We start from the raw sequence: 24163 nt of genomic DNA, 5'->3' as shown, positions 1-24163 counted from the left end.
GTGAGTGTGCACACATGCATGGGGTGTAGGTTTAGCTGTTATTGTCAAAGAGGAGTGTAGTTTCCCTGAATCACAGAGTTGGAAGGGATCCCGGTGGTCATCTAGTCCAACCCGCTACAATGCAAAAACCTTTTTGCCTAATGTGGGGCTTGAACTGAGGACCCTGAGCTTAAGAGTTTCAGATTCATATGCAACATTCTTGACCCAACAAGGTCTCCTCCAAGCGGTGTTCATTTCCTTGTTTATTGGACCAAATTCACAGAAAAATCTATGCGGTTTACATAAAAGAATATACACACACATGTTGACAGAACTTTAAAACACATGTATGGGCTGGCTTGGACTGATGGGCTGTAGCCCAAAGCATGAAGAGGCTTTGGCTGAGGCTGCAGTCGAGCTTTCAGGGAAATGTTGATGCTTCTCTTCATGATCATTATCAGCAGCAGCTTATAGCTGAGAGACTTTGGGGTTGTATCCATTGTTGTACAAGTGGAATTCCGTTTGCACAGCAGGACTTCCTCTTATCCTCTCTCCCATTCCCCTGCCCCCAATGCTCCAGAGGGGAAGGCTTTTGCACAGTAACATAGGAAGATGCCTTATACCAAGTCAGACCATTGGTCCATCTAGCTTGGTATTGTCTACACTGACTGGCAGCAGCTCTTCAAGGTTTCAGACTAGGTCCTTGCAGCCCTCCCTAGAGATGCCACTGACGCTTGAACCTGGGACCTTCTGCAGGCAATGTAGATGCTCTGCCACTGAGCCCACAGCCCTTCCATGAGCAGAACAGCATGTTGGTTGCAATCCTGTGATTAGAGCAGGTATGGGGAACCTTGGGCCCTTCTGTATTGCTAAACTCCCATCAGCCCCATCAGCCAGTGTCCAAGGATGATGGGAGTTGTAGTTCAGCAATACCTGGAGGGCCCAAGGTATTTCTGTATTAGAGCTTGGTAGCTGGTGGCCTTCAGTTGCCAAACCTCCCTCTGTCTTCCTTTTTTTACTGGGCTGCTTGGGAAATGGAAACAGGGTTGAGGGTGGTCATCCCCTCTCCTCTACCCAGGGTGCATTCTTCTCCACATACTTCATGGGATCATCTGGTCCAACCCCATGACATGCAGGAATCTCAGCCGAAGCATCCATGGCAGGTGGCCATCCAACCTCTGCTTGAAAACCTCCAAAGAAGGAGAGTCCTCAACCTCCCGAGGGAGACCATTCCAATTTCAAACAGTTCTTGCTGTCAGAAGACTTCCTGATGTTTAGCTGGAATCTCCTTTCTTGTAACTTGAATCCTGCAGAAAAGGTCTAGCTTCCCAGTGCCTGCTTGGCCAGATGGGTTGCTGTCAAGGGTCATCTTCTCTCAAGTTATCTTTCAGTGACCACCTCTTCTCCTTCCTTCTCCCCTTCCTCCACCCCTGGCTTTGTAGTCCTCGTCGACATCCAGCCAAGAAGAGAAAGTTCTGAAACCAGATGATTTGGCCCCCATGGGCATCCCCATCGAAAGAGCCCGGAACTTGGAAGACAGCCGTGAGTTTGAGGCACTCTCTTTCCAGCCCTCCCAGCCCCTCAGCAAGTCCAGTTCCTCTCCGGAGCTTCAGACCCTCCAGGAAGTCCTCAAGGACACCGGCAGCGAAGATCCGCCGGGGAAGCTGAGCAGTGACGGGAAGTCCAAGTCTCAGTCGGGACACTTGGAAGGGGAGGCAGCCGGGAGCTGGCTAGGCAGAGGGGAAGATGACCGCCCCCTTGGGGCACCCAGGGTGGGATGCAGTGCCCCTGTCTCTTCTCCGCGCTCTCCAACCGGCCACCGCCCCCGAGGGTACACGATCTCTGATTCAGCGCCCTCGAGGAGGGGCAAGAGGATTGAGAGGGACCCCTTCAAGGGCTGCGCAACAGCTTCCAACGCGGAGAAAGTGCCAGGAATCAACCCAAGGTGAGTGAATTGTGCATGTGAAGAGGCTGCATCAGACAAGGGAGTGTTCTTTCATTTTTCTTTCTGACCACATCAAAGACAGATTCGGTGTCCAGATCAGTGGGTCTCAAACATTTTTGGGCTTCCACCTCCTTGGACACATAAACGAAAACCCTAGTGCCCCCTACCCTCAGGGGCGTAGTGTGTTGGGGAGGTGGGGCTTAAGGGGCCATGACCCCAGGCATGTTTTTCTAAGGGGGCGTGGCCAGGCACCCCCATGAGGGTTCCCTCATCAGAGCCTGGCTCCAGTGCACAAGAGAGCTGCAGAGACTAGCAGCTTCCTTGTGCCCAACACCACCAGCCACAACTCCATTCGCAGGTCAAAGCTGAGCCGGGGACAGAGAGAGGAGAGTGACTGCAAGGTATTAAGCAACCTGCTTCTCAGTGTCCTGGGAGCGTTTGGCTGGCTAGTGTCTGAAGCAGAAGGCTGGCATTGATGGGCCTTTTCACCTGATCCCACCACATTGTGTCTGAATTTGTCCAGTTGCTTTTGGAGGGGCTCACTTATATACTTGGCTATTGCTGTTTGTAGAGGTGGAGAGTTCTACATGCTAAGATTGACCGAAACCTTTAGAGATAATGGAATTAAATCTATTTTAATGTTTTCTCCTTAGCTTTGTGTTCCTGCAGTTGTATCACTCTCCTTTCTTCGGTGATGAATCCAACAAGCCCCTCCTGTTGCCAAATGAGGTAGGTTTGAGCATGTCATTTAGGTAGGTTTGAGCATGCTCTGTTTGCCAACCCCACGTACCCTCTAACCCCTTTGCTAACCCCCATACCTGGCCAGCCCCTCCTCCCTTTTCATAAAAGATGCCAAGGTGGCTTTGACCATGCTTGCCGTTCTAAAGCTTTCCTCATTTATATTTTTATTCTTAGACGTTTGAGAGATCAGTTCAGCTGCTGGATCAGATCCCCCCCTATGATACCCACAAGATTGCAGTACTATATGTTGGGGAAGGGCAGGTAAGGGCCGTGTGCATCAGCTTCCTGGATTTTTTTTGGCAGAAGGTGCTCAGGGATAAGCTGTTCCCTTCAGGAAACTGTTCCCTTCTGCTGCCTGCGACGTTTGGGGGACCCTGGATGCAAAAGGGCCTTCTCAGTGGCGGCCCCCTCATCTCTGGAATAGCCTCCCCTCTAAGGTGCATCAGGCACTGAAATTGTTAGGAGGTGAAGATGCACCACTTTGCCCAAATCTTTGGGAGGGAGGTGAGCATTATTATAAGCCCCTTGGTAGAAATGTTCCTCTTGCCTACTTCATTAAATTATTTGACGTTGGTTATTTTAATCATTCTTATGCATATGTGATTTTTGGTTTTATTGTATTCTGCTTTAATCATGTTAGTATCTTTTGCCCTAAGACTATTTGCTGAAGGATGGATTAAAAATACTGCAAAGTCAGATAGTTGTTTATTTCCTTGACATCTGACAGGAGGGCATTCCACAGGGCACCACTACCAAGAAGGCCCTCTGCCTGGTTCCCTGTAACCTCACTTCTTGCAGTGAGAGAACCGCCAGAACCACATTGTAAAATGGCCTCGCAGAGGATCCATTTTGTAGAGGGACAAAAGAAGCTTCCTTACGTGGAGTCAAACCCTTGGTCTGCCTAGCTCAGCATTGCCAATAGGGACTCTCCAGGGTTTCAGGTCGGGGTCTTTGCCAGCCCTAACTAGAGTTGCCATTGGGGGATTCAACCTGGGCCAGCCTTCTGCATGCAAAGCAGATGCTCTACCACTGGGCTTTGGCCCTTCCACATCCTAAAAAGGCCCCAGGTTTTTCTCTAGGTAAAATAATGTGGAGCCCTTGAGCCTGTTGTCCACACAGCTGCTCTCGTGGTTTTGTCTCCACCCCAGAGCAATAACGAGCTCGCCATCCTTTCCAACGAGCACGGCTCCTACAGGTACACAGAGTTCCTGACCGGCTTGGGAACGCTCATTGAGCTGAAAGACTGCCAGCCAGACAAGATTTACCTTGGTGGCTTGGATGTGTGCGGGGAGGACGGGCTGTTTACCTACTGCTGGCACGATGACATCATGCAAGGTAGGCCTGAATGAGGGAGTGTCTGTGTGTTGAGGCTGGGTAGCCTTTGTGCCCTTATTCTTTCAGGGATAGTGCTTCCCACTTTGCGGAGGGCTCTCTCAGAACTGGCCCAATGCAATTTGAAACCTAGTTTGTGTGGTGTGTAAGTTGAATGCCTTCCACTATGAAGAATAACGGGCCTGAGGGTGCCTTTAAGGGCAGCAGAGAGGGCAGTTGATGGGTTTGCCCCAGGGGGCAATACTCCCCCCCCCAAGTCTCCTGTGTAAGCCCCATTGAGGCTTTTTTTAATTTTCCTTTCAGCATTGCTGCTCATACACTAAACAGACCTTCAACTGGGTGTTTTGGGATTTCAGCTCCCATCAGTTCTATCAGGACAGCTGTGCTCCCTTCTGCCCTGGCTGGGGCTGGTGGGAGTTCTCATCCAAAACATCTGGAGATCACCAGGTTGGGGAAGGCTGGTCTAGCATATGAAACGTTTCCTCCTCTTGTGGCTTGAGACTCTGAACTGCATGTAGCCTTCCTCCCTCCCTCCCTCCCTCCTTAGCCATTTTCCACATTGCGACTTTGATGCCCACCAAAGACCTGGACAAATACCGCTGCGACAAGAAACGTCATCTGGGGAACGACTTTGTGTCCATCATTTACAACAATTCAGGGGAAGACTTCAAGCTGGGGACCATCAAGGTAAGGAAATGTGCCTCTGCTGAGCGGCTTGGGCCTGACAGATGGCCAGTTTGGTTCTGGGATGGATTTTTCCGCCTGGAGATCATGTGGGGGGATAGGAGCAAGGTTTTCCTGCAAGAATCGCAGCTCTGTGATAAATGCCATGTCTCCTGTTCCCAAACTGAGAGGATCCAGGTGTGCCCCAAGCATTTCCCTTTGCCCTCACGTCCATGAGCCTTGAGCTTGGCTTGTGTCTGAGGAAACTGCTCCATTGTTTGGCACCGGACGAGACGGCCAGACTCTTCCTACTTTGTAAACTCCTTCCTTTCCGTTCCCAACTGCCAGTCGCTACACATCTCAGTCTTAACTGGGAACATCTGAGAACCTCAGTATCCCTCGACCTGGAAACTAAACTCTGCCTGCAGGCTGTAGGGTTTTCCTCCAGGAATAGCAAAGTGTATTCTGTAATGAGCTTTTCACAGTAAACTGACTTGGGCTGATTAGGGGAATGAAAGCTGTTAAGGCCCAAACCTTTCAGCCTGATGGAACTCAAGACAGGCTTGCTTTGTCCTACCCTTACTAAGGTGGCTGCAAGGGAAGAGAGAGTTCCCATGCCTGTAAGAGACGTCTTAGGCCTAGGCATTGCCCCTGGACCTCGCTGGCTCTCTCCCCACCATACACCCTAATGTTCTTCCCTCTCCAGGGCCAATTCAACTTTGTGCACGTCATCATCAAGCCTCTCGATTACAACTGTAACCTGCTCACTCTGCAGTGCAGGAAAGGTAGGCCCAGGCCTCTCTCTTCTTTTTACCACCAGAGTTCGTGAAGGGTGTTACCTCCAGAGATTTCCACTGGCCTGGCAATCTCAGAGTCTTGGGAAGGATTTTAGCTTATGTCTTGGATGCGCAGGGGAGGAAACAGGATGTACAATTTCAGAAATAAAATTCTTAATGTTAATTTTAATTTTTTGGCTTTTATGCCTGGACATCTAAAAGCCACTTTTTCAGAGGTGTAGGGAGAAAAAGGTGTAGAGAGACAAGTTTGTGGAAATGATGACGCAATATCTTACCTGACAGAATGCCTGGTTTTAATAATTATTTCAACTGTGTGATGTATTTTATTCTGTTTTATGTATTTTGTTTCCTGCAATGGCTTCGGCTACACAAACAAATAATATTCATACAATTTGTACAGTTATGGACTGAGGATGCTGCAGTCTCCCTCTCTTTCTCTCTCTGGTCTGTAGATATGGAAGGGCTTATCGACACCAGTGTGATGAAGATCGTTTCCGATAAAAACTTGGCTTTTGTCGCCCGCCAGATGGCTCTGCACGCCAACGTGAGTGCTCTTGTGGGAGCTGGTAACAGATCATCTTTCATTTGAACTTGGCAACTCAGCCTTTGGCATCCTGTTGCCCTCCAGCTGCTTTGGGCTACAGATCCCCTTGACCAGAGCCAGCACAGTCGCAGGAAGCCGGGGCTGATGAGAGTCCAAAAGGCCTGGAGGGAATCTGGTTGGCAAAGGTCCTGTCTCTCCAGCCTTGCTGGCTGATGGGAGCCATCTTCCAAAATGGCTTGGAGGGGGCGCCAAGTTGACAACTGACTGCTGCACTTGGATGGCATCTTAAACCAGCCTGCCTGAGTTGACCCTCCTCTTTGCTTCCCACTGTTTCCCTTAGATGGCTTCTCAGGTCCATCACAGCCGCTCCAACCCCACAGACACGTACCCGTCTAAGTGGATTGCCCGCCTGCGGCACATCAAGAGGCTCCGGCACAGGGTAACACTGCCTTTGCTCTCTCTTAGTGTTTTCTCTCGAGTTTCTTTTTCTTGTGGCATGTGACTCTTTCCCCTCTAACTTTAACACACACACACCCCACCCCCAATACAGGGGTAATAATCACAGAATTGTAGAGTTGGAAGGGACCCAGGGGTCATCTAGTCTAACCCCCTGCAATGCAGGAAACTTTTTGCCCAACGTGGGGCTCAAACCCCTGACCCTGAGATTAAGACTCTCATGCCCTGTCAACTGAGCTTTCCTAGGAGTTGTTTGGAAACTACCAGCTGGTCTCTTTGTAACAACAACAACAACAACAACAACAACAACAACAACAACAACAACAACAACAATAGGTAAAGGTAAAGGTACCCCTGCCAGTAGGCCAGTCATGTCTGACTCTAGGGTTGTGCGCCCATCTCACTCTAGAGGCCGGGGGCCAGCGCTGTCCGGAGACACTTCCGGGTCACGTGGCCAGCGTGACGAAGCTGCTCTGGCGAGCCAGCACCAGCGCAGCACACGGAAACGCCGTTTACCTTCCCGCTATAAAGCGGTACCTATTTATCTACTTGCACTTAAGAGTGCTTTCGAACTGCTAGGTGGGCAGGAGCTGGGACCGAACGACGGGAGCTCACCCCGCCGCGGGGATTCGAACCGCCGACCTTACGATCAGCAAGTCCTAGGCACTGAGGTTTTACCCACAGCGCCACCCGCGTCCCAATAATAATAATAATAATAATAATAATAAATTTTATTTATACCCCGCCCTCCCCAGCCAAGGCCGGGCTCAGGGCGGCTAACAACCAATAATAAAAACAAGTTGAATGAATACAACTTAAAAACAAGATTAAAATACAACATTAAAACATTAAAATGCAGCCTCATCACAGGAGGAAAAAGGAAAAAAGAAAGAGGGGGAGAGAATCAAATTGACTCCAAGCCAAAGGCCAGGCGGAACAACTCTGTCTTACAGGCCCTGCGGAAAGAAATCAGATCCTGAGGGGCCCTGGTCTCATGAGACAGAGCGTTCCACCAGGCCGGAGCCAGTGTTGAAAAGGCCCTGGCTCTGGTTGAGGCTAATCTAACTTCCTTAGTGCCTGGGACCTCTAGGGTGTTGCTATTTATGGACATTAAGGTCCTCCGTGGGGCATACCAGGAGAGGCAGTCCCGTAGGTACGATGGTATTAGGCCCTGTAAAGACTTCTGAAAGCACTGAAAATAAAAGGGTTGGGTTTTTTTGAAGGACTTGAAATACGTTCTCTACTTTCCCTTCTTTTAGATCAGAGAAGAGACTCAGTACCAGGCTTCTGGTTTCCCCAGCATGCACCCTCCCGCCCCAGCCAAAGCGTCTGCCCACCTTCCTCAGGACCCGGCTCCCACCTACGAAACGGGACAGAGGAAGCGCCTCATCTCCTCGGTGGACGACTTCACAGAGTTTGTGTAGCGTCGGAACGTGTCCTGTATCAACTTGTCCGGTGGGCAAAGCCTTCTTGTTTCCCCCACCCATCCAGCTGCTGCGGAGAGGAGATTCCACGTTGGCGACACTTGGAGACGGGTTTCCCCGATCCAGGACACACCACTGCCGCTCTGGTGGCTCATGCTCCCTTTGAAAGCTGCTGGTCCACAGTCCTGTCAGGCTGCCATTCTCCAGAGTGGAAGGTGGAGGTGTCTTGGATTGCCATTGCTGTTGTGCGTTTTTTAAACTAACACTTTGAGGATGCGTTGCTATGAGTGAATGGAGGCAGATCTAAGACACACAAGATGCTCGTTGAAGGGATGGAAGAAAAGGTGTCTCAGTAGCCTGACATGAACTCCCCAGCAACGCCATGAATGTTCCTGGCTGGATGAGTCCCAGGCCCCAGTGTGCATGCGTTTTGCCTCCAGCTCATGGTGAGGAGGCCTGGGGGTTAGTGACTTCGTTTTTCTTTTCCCAGAGGATAATGGCGGTGTGGATTTTGCTGCTGGTGAGTGGTCTTTCCTGAACAGTTGTTCTTTGCAGCAGGTCAAGATGCCAAACACTGAGCTTGTGCACAAACAATTTGGCCATGCCCAGAGTCAAGAGACACTTTGGGTTGGTTTCGCTCTAATCTATTCGCTGCAGAGTTGGGGAGGGAAGAGGAGCACGTTGGCCTTGAAAAAGGAGATCCCTGGCTTTTCCATTTTAAATTGTCCCTTGCTGGAAGAAATTTGACCTCTTCCTTTCCTTTGCTGGGACGAGCTTTTATTGCCATTGAGGCCGTGGGCTGTGTCGGCCTTTGCCAAACTGGCGCCCTCCAGTTGTTTTGGATTGCAACTCCCTCTAGCCCCCCCAGCCAAAGTGTGCTGTGAGTTGTAGTCCAAAACATCTCCAAGGCTTTCTGGTCATTGCTTAGAGGAAGAGCAGCCTTCCCCATCCTGGTGCCCTCTAGATGTGACTGGGAGTACAGTTGGCATGGGCACTGCGGTCGGGCTGATGTTACAGTCCAGCGACACCTGGAAGATGCCAGGTTGAGGAAGTCTGACCTGGGCGCCACTTGATTTGCGGCGGTGCTGCAGTAGAAGAAGCATGGGAGTTTGCCCTGTGGGATGTTCTGCTGACTTTTGCTGCCATCCTTCTGTGGTCGCTGGCGCTCCCTTCAGGACTGCAGGCGGGCTTTCACAGGACTAAACCCAAGGGCCAGCAATGATGTGAAGGTTTGATTTGTAGCTAGTCTTCCTTGGAAATAGCAAATGGTACAGAAGGTAAAGCCTTCCTTTACTGGAATTTTAAAAGGGGGGTCACCTAAAGATGACTGGATGTCACTTTCCTTTGTATCCATCTTGTTTGGCAAATGTCTTACAACACACTTAATGAAATAAAGTGTTTCTTTGACAACCAGATTTCCAGTTGACATCTTGCACCATTTGTAACGTTCTCCTTCCAGTGTGATTAAATGTCGGATCACCTCTATCTATATGCTTCCCGACACTCTCAGAGGACTCTTAAGATGTTAGTGAGACAGGGCCTACCCTTGCAGAAGCCATGCTGGTTTTGCTTCAGCAAGGCTTGTTTTTCTGTATGCTTTCCACCAGTTTCCCTGTAATAAATGTTAAGCTAATTTTTTTTAATAATTGGTGATACACTGGCCACTTTACGGTCTTCGTATGGAAACTGATATTGGGGACAAGTTGCATATTTTTGTAGAAGATCAGCAATTTTACATCAGAATTCTCTAAGAACTCTTCAGGGGTTGCTATTCAGACCAGATTTGTGAGTAAGGCCTAGAATTCCGCCTTACTTTATAAGATCTACAATATTAAAGATGAACTAAGGGAAGCGGCCATCCTACATCATCTGGATTATAATTTGGATTACAATTGTTACAAATACAAAAGGAAAGCCCAATTAAGGATTAGCCCGATTGGGGGCAAGAAGATTGGTTTTTCATCTGTGACTGTGATATTGGAAAGACTTGGACTAATTTTGGGTCTATAAGACATATTTGCTTTTCAAATATTCAGTGCACTTATTGTACATTTGAATCCAAATTTTGTAATTTGATTATACCGTGGGGATTTGGTTAGAGGGGGAATATATTTAAAGATATTTGGTAAAAATGGCACATCAACAAAAGAAAGGGATGGAGGGGGGAACACCAACTGACAGGAGAGCATCTAAACAAGAATCTGACTTAGAGCAGAAATATTGAAAATGTTTGCAGAAATTAAACAGAGTGAAAAAAACTTGGACACTAAATTGGAACAAGTGAATAAGAAAATGGAACAAGTGGATAATAAAATTGGGAAAATGGACAAAAAAATTGACGAGACAGTCAACGAACTGAAAGGGCAAATAAAAGAGGTGTCCAAAAGAACACAATCTGTGGAAGAGGGTCTGAAAAAAACTAAATTGGAGGTGAGGGAAGTGAAGCGAGAGGAAGAAAGGTTGAAAGTGGAAATAACAGAAATTAACAAATCCCAGGAGGAAATCAAAGATACAATTGCTATGAATGAACTGAGACAGAGGGAAGTTAATCTGAGGCTGAGATCGGTGCCGGAAATGCAGAATGAGAATATTAAAGAGAAGTTAATAGCAGAAATTGCGAAGTGGCTGGAATTTCCAGTGGAAGACATGGCAAAAACAGTACAAAACACATTTAGAATGAGAGTAAGAACAACAAAGGCAAGGAAATTCCCAGGTGACTGTTTAATCACATTTAAGGACCGGGAGATGAGAAATTTGATATTACAGAAGAATAGAGAGAAAAGACTATATATTGATGGGAATTATATAATTATTTTTAAAGACATTCCGATAAGGCTGTTGAAATGAAGAGATCCATATAAGCCACTGGTACAGATTCTCAAGAAAAATAAGATTGATTTTAGATGGGAATTTCCGGAAGGAGTTTCCTTCTTCTACAAAACTAAGAAACGCAGGTTGACAAGTCCAGAAGAGATTGGGAAATTCACGAGAAGATATAAGGAATTACAAGTGGAAGAAGAGGAAGTGAAAGGTGCAGGAGCAGGAGCAGGACTCCGAGATGAGTCAGAATCGGTGGAAGAGGAAGAGGAGCAAGGGAAAAGATCCGAAGAAGAAGAAGGAGAAGGAGAAGAGGAAGTAGAAAAGGAAGACAGATTATAAGCAAATAAAGCAAATTTATTTAATTCGACTTTAAGATGGCTCTAAAATTATGGAATCGGAATATTAATGGGATGAACGACAAAAGGAAACGAAATAAAATCGAACAATTTCTTAAGAAGAAAAATTTGGACATTATATGTTTGCAGGAAACACACGTGGCAAGAAGACACAGAAAAATTCTGATAAACAAGAGACTAGGGAATGAATTTATATCATCGGGTAAAGAGAAAAAAAGAGGGGTTGTTCTGTACATTAAAAACAAAATTGAAGCTAAACAACTTTTCAAAGATGAAGATGGAAGAATTATAGCAGTCCAGATCAAATGGCAAGGCGAAAATTTAATAATTGTCGGGATCTATGCACCTAATGGAAATATGACTGATTTTTACAAAGCTCTGGAAGGAAAACTATTTGAATACATGGATCAGAAGATCATAATAATGGGTGACATGAATGGTGTGGTTTCACTACAAATGGACAGACTAAGAGAAGGAATAAATAAAGAAGGGAAACTACCAAAGACTTTCTTCTCAATGACTAAGAATTGTAATCTGATTGACATTTGGAGGCTTAGACACCCATTGGAAAAACAATTCACTTATTATTCAGAACCGAATCAGTCAATGTCAAGAATCGATCAAATATGGGTTTCAAATGAACTGACTCCAAGAATTCAACAGATTGAAATCCAACCCAAAGTAATTTCAGATCATAACCCAATAAAATTGGAATTAAAAGGGTTTGAGGAAAGATCCTTTAGATGGAGAATTAATGATTATCTGTTGGACGATGAAAAGATTATGGAAAAAGCACGAAAGAAATTAACTGAATATTTTATGGATAACATTAACAAAGGTACAAAGATCAATATTGTCTGGGATGCAAGCAAAGCAGTTATGAGAGGTTTCTTTATTCAGCAGAATTCACTGAAGAACAAGCATCGGGGAAAAGGGAAAAAAGAAATCTTAAAGCAGATTATGGACAAGGAGCAAAAACTAATTAAAAAGCCAAACAATTTGAAGATTAAACAAGAAATCAAGACTTTACAAACGCAATTCGCAATGATCATAAATAAAGAAATAGAATGGAATATTAAAAGATTGCGACAGAAAAACTTTGAATTTGCAAACAAATCAGGTAAACTGCTTGCATGGCAAATTAAAAAGAGAAAAGAACAGAATACAATCAATAAAATTATCGTGAATGGAGAAGAGAAAGTTTCCCCAAAAGAAATCAGGAAAGGATTCTTGGACTTTTATAGGCAACTATATAAAAACAAAGAAAGGAACAATATGAAGAAAATAGAAAGATTTTTAATAAATAAAAAGGTGCAGAAGATCCCGACAGAACAAAAAGATAAGCTGAACACCCCAATAGAAATTGAAGAGATCAAAGAGGTTATAAAAGAATTGAAGAGGGGAAAGGCCCCGGGACCAGATGGATTCACATCAGGGTATTATAAAGAAATGAGCGATGTCCTGACGATTCCATAATATTTTAAAAGCAAGAGAGATTCCAGAAACATGGAAAGAAGCATTTATAACATTGATTCCCAAACAAGACTTGGACTTAACACAAGTTAAAAATTATAGGCCTATCTCTTTATTGAATACAGATTATAAAATATTTGCGGGGATTTTAGCAAAGAGAATTAAAAAGATACTAATGAGAAGTATCCACAAAGATCAAGCAGGGTTCCTGCCAGGCAGACAATTGAAAGATAATGTAAGAAATATAATTAATATTTTGGAATATCTGAATGCCAGGAATGAGAAACAAGCGATATTAATGTTTGTGGATGCTGAAAAGGCCTTTGATAATATAGTATGGGAATTAATGTTGAAAAATTTAGAATATATGGAGGTAGGAGAAGAGTTTTTCAATGGTATCAAGGCAATATACACAGAGCAGAGAGCTAAATTGATAGTTAATAATGTTGTTTCGGAAGATATAAAAATATCTAAAGGAACAAGACAAGGATGTCCGCTCTCACCATTGCTATTCATAACGGTTCTGGAGGTCTTTTTAAATGCAATAAGACAAAATAGACGAATAAAAGGGGTGACAGTAGGTCAGAATGAATATAAAGTGAAAGCCTTTGCCGACGATCTGGTTATAACGATGGAAGAACCATTAGAAAGTGTTAAGAAGGTATTGGAGGAGATTGAACAATTTGGGATGGTGGCCGGGTTCAGATTGAATAAGAAAAAAACTAAAATAATGGCTAAAAATATGGAGCAAAATAAGATAGAAATAATGCAACAACGGACAGAGATAGAGGTAGTGAAGAAAGTAAAATACTTGGGAATATGGTTAACACCTAAAAATATTGACCTGTACCAGAACAACTATGTTCAAATATGGAAAGGAATAAAGAAGGACCTGGAGGTGTGGAGTAGAATGAAACTGTCCTTTTGGGGCAGAATTTCCACAATTAAGATGAGCGTGCTACCAAAGATGCTATTTTTATTTCAGACAATTCCTATTATTAAGGGGAGTGGAATTTTTAAGGATTGGCAAAAAGTGATATCAACGTATATCTGGCAGGGCAAGAAGCCAAGAATAAAGTATAAACTACTTACAGACGCGAAAGAAAGAGGAGGCTTCGCCCTGCCAGATTTGAAATTATATTATGAAGCTGCATGTATTTGTTGGTTAAAGGAATGGATTAAGTTAGAAAATAAGGAATTACTAGATCTTGAAGGTTTTGATAATAGGTTTGGGTGGCACGCCTACTTATGGTGTGACAAGAAGAAGGTTCATAAAGGATTTGGGAACCACATCTTCAGGAACTCGTTAATAGAAGTATGGGACAGGTACAAAAACCTTTTAGAACCAAGGGTCCCACATTGGTTATCTCCGTTGGAGGTTATGTGTATAAAGAAAATTAATATGAGAGGTAAATGGGCTACATACGGAGAATTGGTAATTAAAGAAGGAGGAAAATGGAAATTAAAACCATATGAACAAGTTAAAGAATTTGTATATGATTGGTTGCACTATTTCCAGGTAAATGAAATGTTTAAAAAAGATGTAAAGGAAAATGGGTATGCAGAAAAAGACTCCAGGTTCCAAATAGACATAATAAACAATGACTATAAGACTTTGTCAAAAATGTATAAGATACTGTTGGAATGGTGTACGAAAGATGAAGAAGTTAAATCAGTAATGATACACTGGGCTAGAGATTTCGGATATAATATTCAATTTGAAGATTGGGAAAAACTATGGAAAGAAAATCTAAAATTTACTGCATGCATGGGACTGAAGGAAAATGTGATGAAAATGTTTTACAGATGGTACATTACACCGGTAAAACTGGCTAAAATGTATAAAATAGACAATAAGTGTTGGAAATGTAAAGAAAAGGAGGGAACATTTTATCATATGTGGTGGGAATGTAAGAAAGTTAAGAACTTCTGGGAAGGGATATATAATGAATTAAAAAAAATGTTAAAATATACTTTTGCTAAGAAACCAGAAGTTTTCCTTTTAGGAATCACAGGGAAAGAAATAAGAAGAAAAGACTGTAAGTTATTCCAGTATGCAGTTGCGGCAGCAAGAATTTTACTAGCCCAGAAGTGGAAACAGGAAGAAACACCGACAATCCAAGATTGGAGAATGAAACTAACAGAATATGCGGAACTGGATAAATTGACTGGGAAAATAAGATATACCAAAAACCAAAAGTTCATCGAAGATTGGGGAAAGTTTGTAGATTATCTGAAAAATGTATGTGATTTACAAACAACGCTAGTGGGGTTTCAAGAAGCACTGTGAAAGGTTAAGATGTATTGTTTGGGAAAATATATATCGAAAAGGGAGAAAGTCAAAAGACAATGCAATGAAGGAAATGCGTTTTCTTTAGGGGTAAATATGGATGATTACCATAAAAATCGAAGGAAGTCTCAAAAGTATAATTTGTTAAAATTTGGTTAAAAATGTACAATTTTGGTTGAAAATTAATAAAAATTATATACAAAAAAAAAAAAAAAAGAATTCCGCCTTACTAGTCACCACTATTCGTTCCTCATGCGAAGCTCAGGTGAAACTTTGTTCCAGCACAGGGGGACTGCTCTCCATTTCCACCATGAAGACAAAGGTAAAGAATTTGTTTAGCTGCTGTAATGCGTATGGGTTGCTCGTGCGTAAACTGCCGCCTCTCTAGGCTAAATTGCCTGGTTAATCCTTTCTGACTGCACAGCCCTTCTCATCGTGGCTGCCTCAGTCGCTAGCAGAATCCGTTAGTGGGCGTTTCTTAAACCTCTTCCAACATAAAAGTTGTTTGACGCCCAGTCTCCTCCTCCTCTCACTGCACGGGAGTCTTCTGCGCAGGGAGGGCGTGGGTAGCAGAGGACCTGTGCTCTCTCCGCTGATGTCCAGTGAAGAGTCCTGGAGCCCTCTTGCCGATTCCCCCATCTGCCCCCCTTTATCCCTGGTGTTGCGCTGATTAGCTTCCCCCTCTACCAAGCTGCCTCTCCCCCTGCTGGGCCCTTCGCCAGCATCATCTGGGAGCCTTCCCTTCGCCTCTCGCTCCGATGTCAGTTCCCTGACAGCTTCTCTGCAACCTCCCTTTCTTCTTTTAGCACACCTTTGACCCCCCTTGTTGTTCAAAATCTACATGCCTCCTTTGCTGGTCTCCTGCTGCTAATGTATTAAAAAAAATTTTTGTTGGTGGTCCTTGTGCTTTTAGCAACGTGCTCAATTTCTTTGTTTCTGTATCTCTTATTGTCTGTTTGCATTTCTTCTGCTGAAGTTTGTGTTCCTTTTGGTTCTTATTTGGACAAGACTTCTATTTTCTGAAGGAATCCTTTTCTTACCTCATCTAATAGCTTTTTTTGACTTTGGTTGTTAATCACGTTGGTGTTCTCTTGGCCTTCATGGTAACTTCCATGGGCTGCGGTGTGCATTCTAGCCATGTTTCTAATATCTTGGTTTTATAACCCTCCCCCCAATAATTTTGGAGAGGCTTAACCCTTTTGACTTTGTCTTGAAAGTTCCTTTTTACCAGTCCCCTCATTTTTTGCAAGTTTCCTCCTTTGAAGTAAAATGTGACCATGTTGTATTTTCTTGGCCATTGCCTATTTACATATATGCTGAACTGGATAGTACTGTGCTCACTGTTCCCAGTGAGTTTAACAACACTTACGTCTTGCACCTGGGCACCACTTAAAAGCAAGTCCAGGGTTGCTGCCTTTCTGGTTCCTTGAGCTGCTGTTTTGAAAGATTGCCTCCTTCCCTACAGACCTTCAGGTGTTATTAAGATCAGCAGAGGGAGTCCTCTTGGTCGTTCCACTGCACTCAGAAGCTTGTGTGTCATGGCCCAGCTGAAGACATCATCTGTGGCTGTCCTAAAGTTTAGGAGTCTCCTCCCTACAAAAGTAAGTGATGCAGCTTTTGGTGAAAGCTTTACCCTGGTCTTTGACATCTGATATGTATATGTTTTTAAGGCCCACCTAATTTATGTGATTCTAGGGTGTTTTAAACTGTTTTTAACATTGTGTTTTAGTTGTTGCAATCCTGGGACCTTAGTGTGAAGGGCGAATATGCAGGTGGTGATTCTAAGGCACACTCATTTAGGGTTTTTAGAAATGTTACCTCTTAGTTGTGACTGGAACACAAATATGGCCACTGTATTTGTGAGTTAATGAAGTCGCCCAGTGTTGGTTGCCCATGGAAAGAGTCCCTTCTAATGGATAATTTCCCTCTTCCTTGGAGTGACACCGTCCTTTCTCGAAATCCACCTTTTCTGTGGTGGTGGTGGTAGAGCTGTTACTCTAAAAGTGGAGTGCTGCTGTTGTGTCCCTGAAGGCCTTGCCTACCTCCAACCTCTCATCTTCTCTGGGTCAGCCACCTTGGCCTCAAGGTGTCATAAACTGGTAGGACAATGGGGAGGAGGAAGAGGATCCCGGCGAGGGGTGCAACTGCGACTGGGACCCCCTGGGGCAAGCCACGGATGGGAAAGGAGAGGTTGGGGTTGTGGAAAGTACACATGGAGTGGCAGAGGGTGGCGCGGGAATGGGGGTCAGTATGCAGGGACCAGAAGAGCAGGGCTCCTCATCGGAGCCAGAGGCCCATCTCCCATTACCAAGATGGGCTTTGAGGTGTATAGAGCAGTGGGAGGTGTGCTCAAGGAGGCTGAGGCAGGAAGGACCCACTGCCCAGGTGGGGCTCATTAGCCCGGGAAGGAGGTGTGTGAGTCCTTGACTGGAGCAGGTGAGGCTCACCTGTCTCATCCAGCCCAGATGCTGCAATCCACATGCAAGGTATAAAGGGGGAGCCAGAGCTGAGCTGCTTTGTCTGCTTAACTGCCTATGTTGACCGACCTCGGCTTGGATGGTCTAGGACTTCTATGGGACTGTGCCTTGGGTTTGACTCTAGACTGTGTTTCCCAATTGCTAGACTTTGGACTTGGCTTACTTAGACCGTTGGGACTTAGACCGTTCCTGACCGTTGGGACTTTGTTTACGTGGATTGACCGTTGGACCGTGTTTCCCGACGGTTGAATTGTAGACTTGACATACTGTATATGCCAGTGGGACTTGCTGCCAGGGGACACAAGGGGGCAGAGGTGTCCTATGATGGCCAGGCACTCACTGCATCCAGTGCCTACCCATGACTTCTGACCAGTAGGGCAGACAGTTGTACAAGTAATATTCTGTGGAGTGCACTCAGCACTCCACCCGGCTTTCTAATTGCATACCTCTTGTTGTTTGAGTTTGCAAACTTGGGTGTGGGTTGCTATTTATTGGGTTTCAATTAAATTCACTTTAGCAAGACACTTCCATTTGCTTAATAAGGCACAGAAATCTTTATTGAGCTGTCCATTAACTTTTTAAAGTAGACTTTGTCATTTCTTTTTCACCGTTACAAAAAAACAACATATGTTTGCAAAACTTAACATTAATCACAATTGCTGCTGCTTCTGCCGTTGCTACCAGAAGCCTTGATAAAAGCCACCTGCCTCTAAAGAGAGAGCTGGGTTGTGGTTTTTGTTTAGCTGGCAAGAGTTCTGTGCTAAGCAGCAAGTTACTGTAGGCATCAGTGTGGGGTTTCGGACAACAATAAATAAGAAACCATCTGCCTGTGAGTAAATACCAAAATATACATTCAAGAGTTTATCTGGCAGGTAGGGACGTGAGTTGGGTCCGCTGCTGATGAGAGGGGGGCGGTGGGCATGGTCTGCGCTGAAGTAGATCTATCTACAGCAAAGCACCAGGGACATTCTCCTTCCTCCCATACCAGCTCCTTCCTTGCTACCTTCATGTCTTCTGTGCGCCAGAATGCTCCTCCTCCCTGGGAGGAAAACACCCCCCACTCCCTCCTTAGCGTAAGAGCACAGCTCATGTGCTAAGGCGCTTGCTTCCCTGACTTGACTAGGATTTACCCTCGTAAGGACCTACATTAAAAACAACAACCCTAGAAAACTATGAGAACTTTTTAATTTAGCAGAGAAAGAAGTGCAAAATCCCTTCACTTGGTTCAAGCCATACCCATCTCTAGCTCACTTCAGTCACTTCCCACACACACAGGCTGCATTCTTTAAATAAGCCAACAGATCAATATCTTCTTTTCTCCACTTGTGGCAACAGAGGCCTGCTCTGGTCAAAATTTGCAGCTTTTTGCATTGCATTCACAGGGAATGCAGGGAGCCCAATGGCTCACTCACAATAAAAGCTTCCAATGTGCGCTCAAGTCTAGTGGATGATGACTGGAAAACCTCCCTGCTGAATCTCCTTATCAAGGACCCATTACAGAAAGTCTTTAGCCCTGCAGCAATTTATCTCCTGGCCAATGCAATGCAATGCCCTTTTCCCACCCACTGACCATCTCCTACCTCCTAGCAATCTTTCTTTGTTCCTTCACAGAATGAAGCAAGTGCATTTTCCACTTTGTACCTGATGAGTAAAGCAGCTTGGAATATTTTAGAAAAGAGTTTGTTAAAAAATAGCACCCTTTATAAATAATGAAATATTATAAAAAGACGTGCCTATAACCATATTTTCCTCATTTTTAGGATGATGGTTACAGCCAAAAGAATTAGCAATTTTAAAAAAAACCATTCCAGAAAAAAAAAATCTCTATTTACAACTCCTACCAATGATGTTGGCAATGGAATAAGCAAGTCAGCATTTAGAAACGGCACTTGTGGAAACCCAGTCAAAGACTAGGTGTAGGACTTGATATCAGAGTTCTTTTTAGACTTAGCAATGTCTAGGAGAAATTATGGCTAGTGCATTGCAGAGAGTTCCTGCCCCCCTGCCCTGGATGTGGGGAACAGAAAGATCTCTCAGACTTCCTTTGGCACAAATCCCAAACACACGGGCGCTTTGCTTGCACACCACAAACATTTTAGCAAGAAGGCTTTTAACACACTTTTTTTTAAATAACTCCTATCTACATGTGTTGAGCACAGTACCAAATGCTATAAAAATATAGCAAACATACAAAAATATACATTATTTTTCTCCTTGTAAAAATCCCGTATAAATTACTTGCAATATACATAACATTAAACTGGCCTATGGAATATGATGACAGGAGCAGTGCTATTTTTTTGGGGGGGGGGCAGCAAGATGTTTTGAACAAAGGAAGCCAGAATTGACTCCCAAAAGCAGAGTTGAGGTTCTAGAGAAACTACAATCCAGCTGTAGCTTCCAATGGAAGAATGTAACTCATTCACGCGGTGGTGGTAGGGGGGTGGACTTGATTTTTAAAACACACTTGTTTTCTGGGACGCTCCCAAAGCCACTCTGAATCAAAGCTCATTACCTTGTGTAAAACAAGGAAACTGATTGAGGCTAGGATAATACCAGCACATGTACAGTGGCAGCCAGTTCTATGGGTTAACAGCACATTGCTTTAAAGCTGGGATGGGGGAGGCGGGTAGCAACAGCTGCAGCATCTATTGGCCCATGCTGTGATGCGGACTGCTGAGATTTGGCCAGGGACACACCTGTGGGAGCTTACAGACCAGCTGGCCGTTGAGCAGCCATGCTAAAATACTTTTGCACAAAATTTGCGCAGAGGTGATGCGATGTCACCTGCTTATTGGGCATTCATTCTGATACTTTTAACACAGAGCTTATGCAACACTGCCAGCTGGTACTTGTTCTCCCACATTTCCCACTGCAACTTTCCATTGCTTTTTTTTCTTCCTTGATTTTTGCATGGTAGAAAAGCAACATGCTCCATTGCATTGGGAAGTCCAGGATAACTATCAAATTTTGCGTAAATAAAAAACGTCTTCCTAAATGGAAAACTACATATAGCTTTGGCTGTGATGTCGACATGCTATTCTAGCCTCAAATCAATTTTTAAATTGAATCTTTGCTTCTGAGCTGCTTGGGAGCATCGCTTCTCTAAGCTTGGAGAAGCAGATCTTCCCTCTTCTGAAAAAGGGAAGAGTACAAACGTACAAACCTTAGCCATTTGTACTCTTCATGATATGTGGCACTGCCAAAAATGTGGGCTGTCTGCTGGCCCTTGGAGCCTTGGGGGAGCCACCCACAATGAGGGTAGCCAGGGACACTCCCCTGTGCTCATATTCCAGTGGCCTGTTTCAAATTATGATCTACAAACAAACAAAAATACTGCTTCCATGATATATTATCCTGCTCTTATTTTAAAAGTTGCATGTGTCACCGTTAGCTAAGGAAAGCATTGATTAAAGTGCTGGGCAGTAAATAGAAATAGTAAACCATATATATATATATAATATATATATATATATAATAGACACACAAACACCAAATATAAACACACTCAGGCACCTCAACATATACAATGATGGATGCAACACACTAAGCTATTCAATTGGGGGGTTTTTTTGAGGGGGGGCGAAGGGAGACACTGTTGGAATAAGTACCCAGTGAAACCAGCTCACAGGGACAGGTCTCTGCAAACAGCATCACCCCCAGCCCCCCTTTTCAATAAACACTGTTGGCCCATCCAAATGTCTGTTTCTGTTGACAGCATTTTGGCTGAAGAACAGAGGTCCTTTCTCTTAAAGACTGTCAGGCTGAAGGAAACTTTTGGGTTCCTTTTAAATATTCTGGAGGAGGGCATGGCTGTTTCAGGAGAGAACTTCCTGAGGGAGAATTGACTGACTCGCTCCTGCGTAGTTTCTTCCTCCAAAGTGCACCTTCTTCGTGAGATGCCTGGAAGGGGAACCTGACCCCTTCCAGCCGCTGCTGTCTCCACTTCCCAGCCCAGGCTCAGCCTGCTGAACCCTGGAGATCTCTGGGCTTCTTTGCCTGGATGGTGCAGCTTTTGCCTTCAGCAAATCTCAATGAAGAACCATTTAAAAGTAGACCAGGTTGCATTTCTGTTTTTGATATTAAAAGTTCTGGCTTTGCTTCCTTACAAGTTTTTCTTCTTCTTCCTTTTTCCTTGCCTGGATTCTGGTTTCTTTTCTGCCTTTCACTCCAAGGATGCTAATGCAAATATTGCACAGCTGGGCTCACCTTTTCTAGCTCCTGCTTGCCCTTTGAAAGATAGCATGATCTTGTCTGGCCTCTGAAAAAACCTTAATACTGATGCACTGCTAAGGCCACGGGCCATGACTGTGGAAAGCAGGGGGTGGGAACTCTGGTGGCTCTAGGCGACAGCCACCCTCTCGTCTGTTGGCAACAAACTCGCAAAAAGGCTGTTGCTCTTGCTTACTGTCCCCGTAAATGAGAGGCAAAGTTTTTGGCAACCAAGTCTGAGACTGCAAAAGCCTTTTCCCTTCTGCTTACGTAGGAGGGCCACCCGACTGCTGCAACCCTGTGGAACCTGGCTGCTACTTGCCACTGGGATGGACCCTGTTGTTTGCCCGCAACGGCTTCTTCTTTTTGACTACTGGCACGGCCGATGCGTGTGTCTTCTGCGGAGACAGCAGGGCGCCCTGGCTGATGCCCTGCGGGGGAGCTTGGAAAACCTTGATGGGTGACGTGGAGCTGCTGCGGGGCCGAGAGGGCAGGAAGCGGCTGCTGTTATTAGGGGTGAAGTTAGAGGAAAGCACTCCAGGATCTGCACGGATTGGGTGGTGCCGGCTTGCTTGCTGTCCACCCCTCTTCCTGGCTTGTCCGCTCCGTGTGCCCTCTAGCTGGCACTCAATGTGGTACACATCATTGGTCACCTCATTCACCTGGTCAAACCGGATGAGCAGTGTTTCGAAGAGGGAGAGGAGGCGCTGGATGTCGGCATCCACTTCGGAGCTGTCCCGGGCGCTGGGGGCCAGGCTGAGTCCATCCAGTTGGCTGGAGGAGGTGGAGGCGCGGGAGCTGTCGGAGGTGGCGGTGGGCGTGGGGCCTTGCAAGGAGTGGGAGTCCTGGCTGGAGGAGCGGGAGGGCAGTGGCTCCATGCCTTCGAAACGCACCTTGTGGCGGAACTGCAAAGGACAGAAAGGGGTCGTTTCAATGGCTTGGACTGTTTTACAGAGCAAAAGGCTGGCAGAGAAGCCAAATCCATGAGTTTTGCTCCCGGCTGTCTCATTGCTGTTGTCTCAGAAATCCTCCCTTGCCTGACACCATCCCTTTCTGGACACAGGGTAGCAGCAGCACCCCCAAGAGTCCCTGGCTTTGATGCACAACCAAGTTTAAATTGGCTTCCTGCAATTCTGGTCTGGCACACCGAGCGCCAGAGGGTGCAGGAAGCTGCACGTCTCCTGCAGTTCCGGAGAACGTGGTATTTGGGTGCAGAACTTCAGCTCCACCATCATCACAGCTTCCTTTTCACAAACAGCATCTTGGCTGCCCTGGAAGACCTGACGGGATACGCGCAAGATGGGTGGGCAAAATAAGTTCCCTGTGTTTGGGGATGGGACAGCAGTCCTCCCCATGACTAGCAAAACAGAATAAATTATGCAGAATAGGAAAGTGTGCATAATTTATGCAGGTTGCAGAATGTGTCTTTTCTGCCTTTGGCCAGACTTTTACCTCCTTGGCTTTGGTGAATCCCATCCACATTTTGAGCCTCCGGACAAAGAGCTCCACCATCTCGTAGTCCTGGGACTCGAAGGCTGGCCGGTACATCTCGAAGCGGGTCTCGCGGTAGTGGTGCATGAGCACCGCGGCAAAGAGCCGCAGGACCACCCACAGCTCCAGCATGACGTAGCTGGCGTAGAAGAGGTGGGAGAGCCCCACGGATTCGGGGAGGAAGAGGGGCAGGCTGCTGCTGCTGCGGAAGGCGGTGAAAAGGAGCTGGAGAGTGCTGGGGAAGCTGGGGAAGGCCTCGGAGTGGGAGAAGAGCTGGGCAAAAAGGAGACACAGCGAAGTCTGAATGTTAGCTCTATGTGGGTTGCCGTTGTGGGCAACCATGTCCCATTTCACGTGCTGCCGTTGCTTGTATGTGTGGGGAGGCTTAGTAGGGCCTCTCCCTAGAGCACCTTGTGGCTCTCCAGATGTGCTCTTGGATTTCAGCTCCCATCAACCCCAGCAGGTGGTATGGACAAGGCTTGGGGATGATGGGAGTTGTAGTCCAAAGGCATCTGGGGGCATGGCAGCAGAAGCCTCTAAGCTGGCTTTTGGAGAGAACCTGGCCAAACTAGTCAACCCGCTCTTCTCTCTGCCTGCATCTGGGAGTCCAGGCTTACCAGGAAGCCGAGCTGCGCATAAGCCAGAGTCAGGATTGTGAAGGCCAGCCCTGCAGCAAAAAGCTCCTTCGTAGACCTCTGCAAAGTCTTGCCAAAAGTGGACCATTGGCGGATGAAGCGCAGCTGTTGGGAAGCCTGTAGGGAAGGAAGATGAGAACAGAAGCCTGTTTAAAGCACTTGGCACCCCATGAACTGGCCCCTTTGCAGATCAGTCTGAAGGGCCATTTTGGGGGATGGCGGGGGTGTCTGCTGACACCTGCTCTGTCTCTCTGGGCACCAGATGAAGACCTTTGTATTTTCCCAGACTGTTAAATCTCCAAAGGAATTCTTTTCTCAATACTGTTGTTTTTAAAGGTTTCTTCTTTTTAAAATCACACTCTAAGCTGCTCTGGAAATGTTTTGCCTTGAAGGCTTGAAATAAATAAATCCATGCTCCTCTCTGAAAGGGACCACAACTCCTTCTCCTGACAGGACAGCAAAACTCCTATACATGATTCGTTTCTTCCAATTCTTGCTAGAGAAGAAATGGGCTTAACATGTCCAAAG

General features: G+C 45.6%; 2 protein-coding genes and 1 long non-coding RNA gene across 14 annotated transcripts in view; 2 read left to right on the top strand and 1 right to left on the bottom strand.

Annotated features, from left to right (window-relative positions):
• Window positions 1-9296, top strand: part of TSC2 (TSC complex subunit 2) — a 45727-nt gene extending 36431 nt beyond the window's left edge. For 10 of the 11 annotated variants that reach the window (XM_053365628.1, XM_053365627.1, XM_053365626.1 and 7 more), the window contains 9 exons: window positions 1422-1924; window positions 2578-2653; window positions 2840-2926; window positions 3814-4000; window positions 4545-4684; window positions 5367-5445; window positions 5910-6001; window positions 6342-6440; window positions 7717-9296. In XM_053365628.1, coding sequence (XP_053221603.1) covers window positions 1422-1924; window positions 2578-2653; window positions 2840-2926; window positions 3814-4000; window positions 4545-4684; window positions 5367-5445; window positions 5910-6001; window positions 6342-6440; window positions 7717-7881 — 1428 coding nt within the window. In that variant the 3' untranslated portion in view covers window positions 7882-9296. Of the gene's footprint in view, window positions 1-1421; window positions 1925-2577; window positions 2654-2839; window positions 2927-3813; window positions 4001-4544; window positions 4685-5366; window positions 5446-5857; window positions 6002-6341; window positions 6441-7716 lie in introns of those variants that run through there. The other variant, XM_053365630.1, reaches the window with a different exon arrangement.
• Window positions 9297-15600: 6304 nt separating this feature from the next.
• Window positions 15601-24104, top strand: LOC128402055 (uncharacterized). Its single transcript, XR_008327595.1, has 2 exons — window positions 15601-16421; window positions 23612-24104. It is a non-coding gene; the product is annotated as an uncharacterized LOC128402055 (long non-coding RNA).
• The window catches only part of PKD1 (polycystin 1, transient receptor potential channel interacting), a 104645-nt gene continuing 101861 nt past the window's right edge, over window positions 21380-24163 (bottom strand). For both annotated transcript variants that reach the window (XM_053365822.1, XM_053365823.1), the window contains exons 44-46: window positions 23618-23752; window positions 22962-23273; window positions 21380-22414 (exon numbers count right to left, since the gene is read on the bottom strand). In XM_053365822.1, the coding sequence (XP_053221797.1) occupies window positions 21824-22414; window positions 22962-23273; window positions 23618-23752 (1038 nt within the window). In that variant the 3' untranslated portion in view covers window positions 21380-21823. The remainder of the gene's footprint in view (window positions 22415-22961; window positions 23274-23617; window positions 23753-24163) is intronic.

The sequence above is a fragment of the Podarcis raffonei genome, chromosome 14, assembly GCF_027172205.1.
Source record: "Podarcis raffonei isolate rPodRaf1 chromosome 14, rPodRaf1.pri, whole genome shotgun sequence".
NCBI lineage: Eukaryota > Metazoa > Chordata > Lepidosauria > Squamata > Lacertidae > Podarcis > Podarcis raffonei.
The sequence above is the reverse complement of the archived record's forward strand: the minus strand, read 5'-3'. Positions and strand labels throughout refer to the sequence as shown.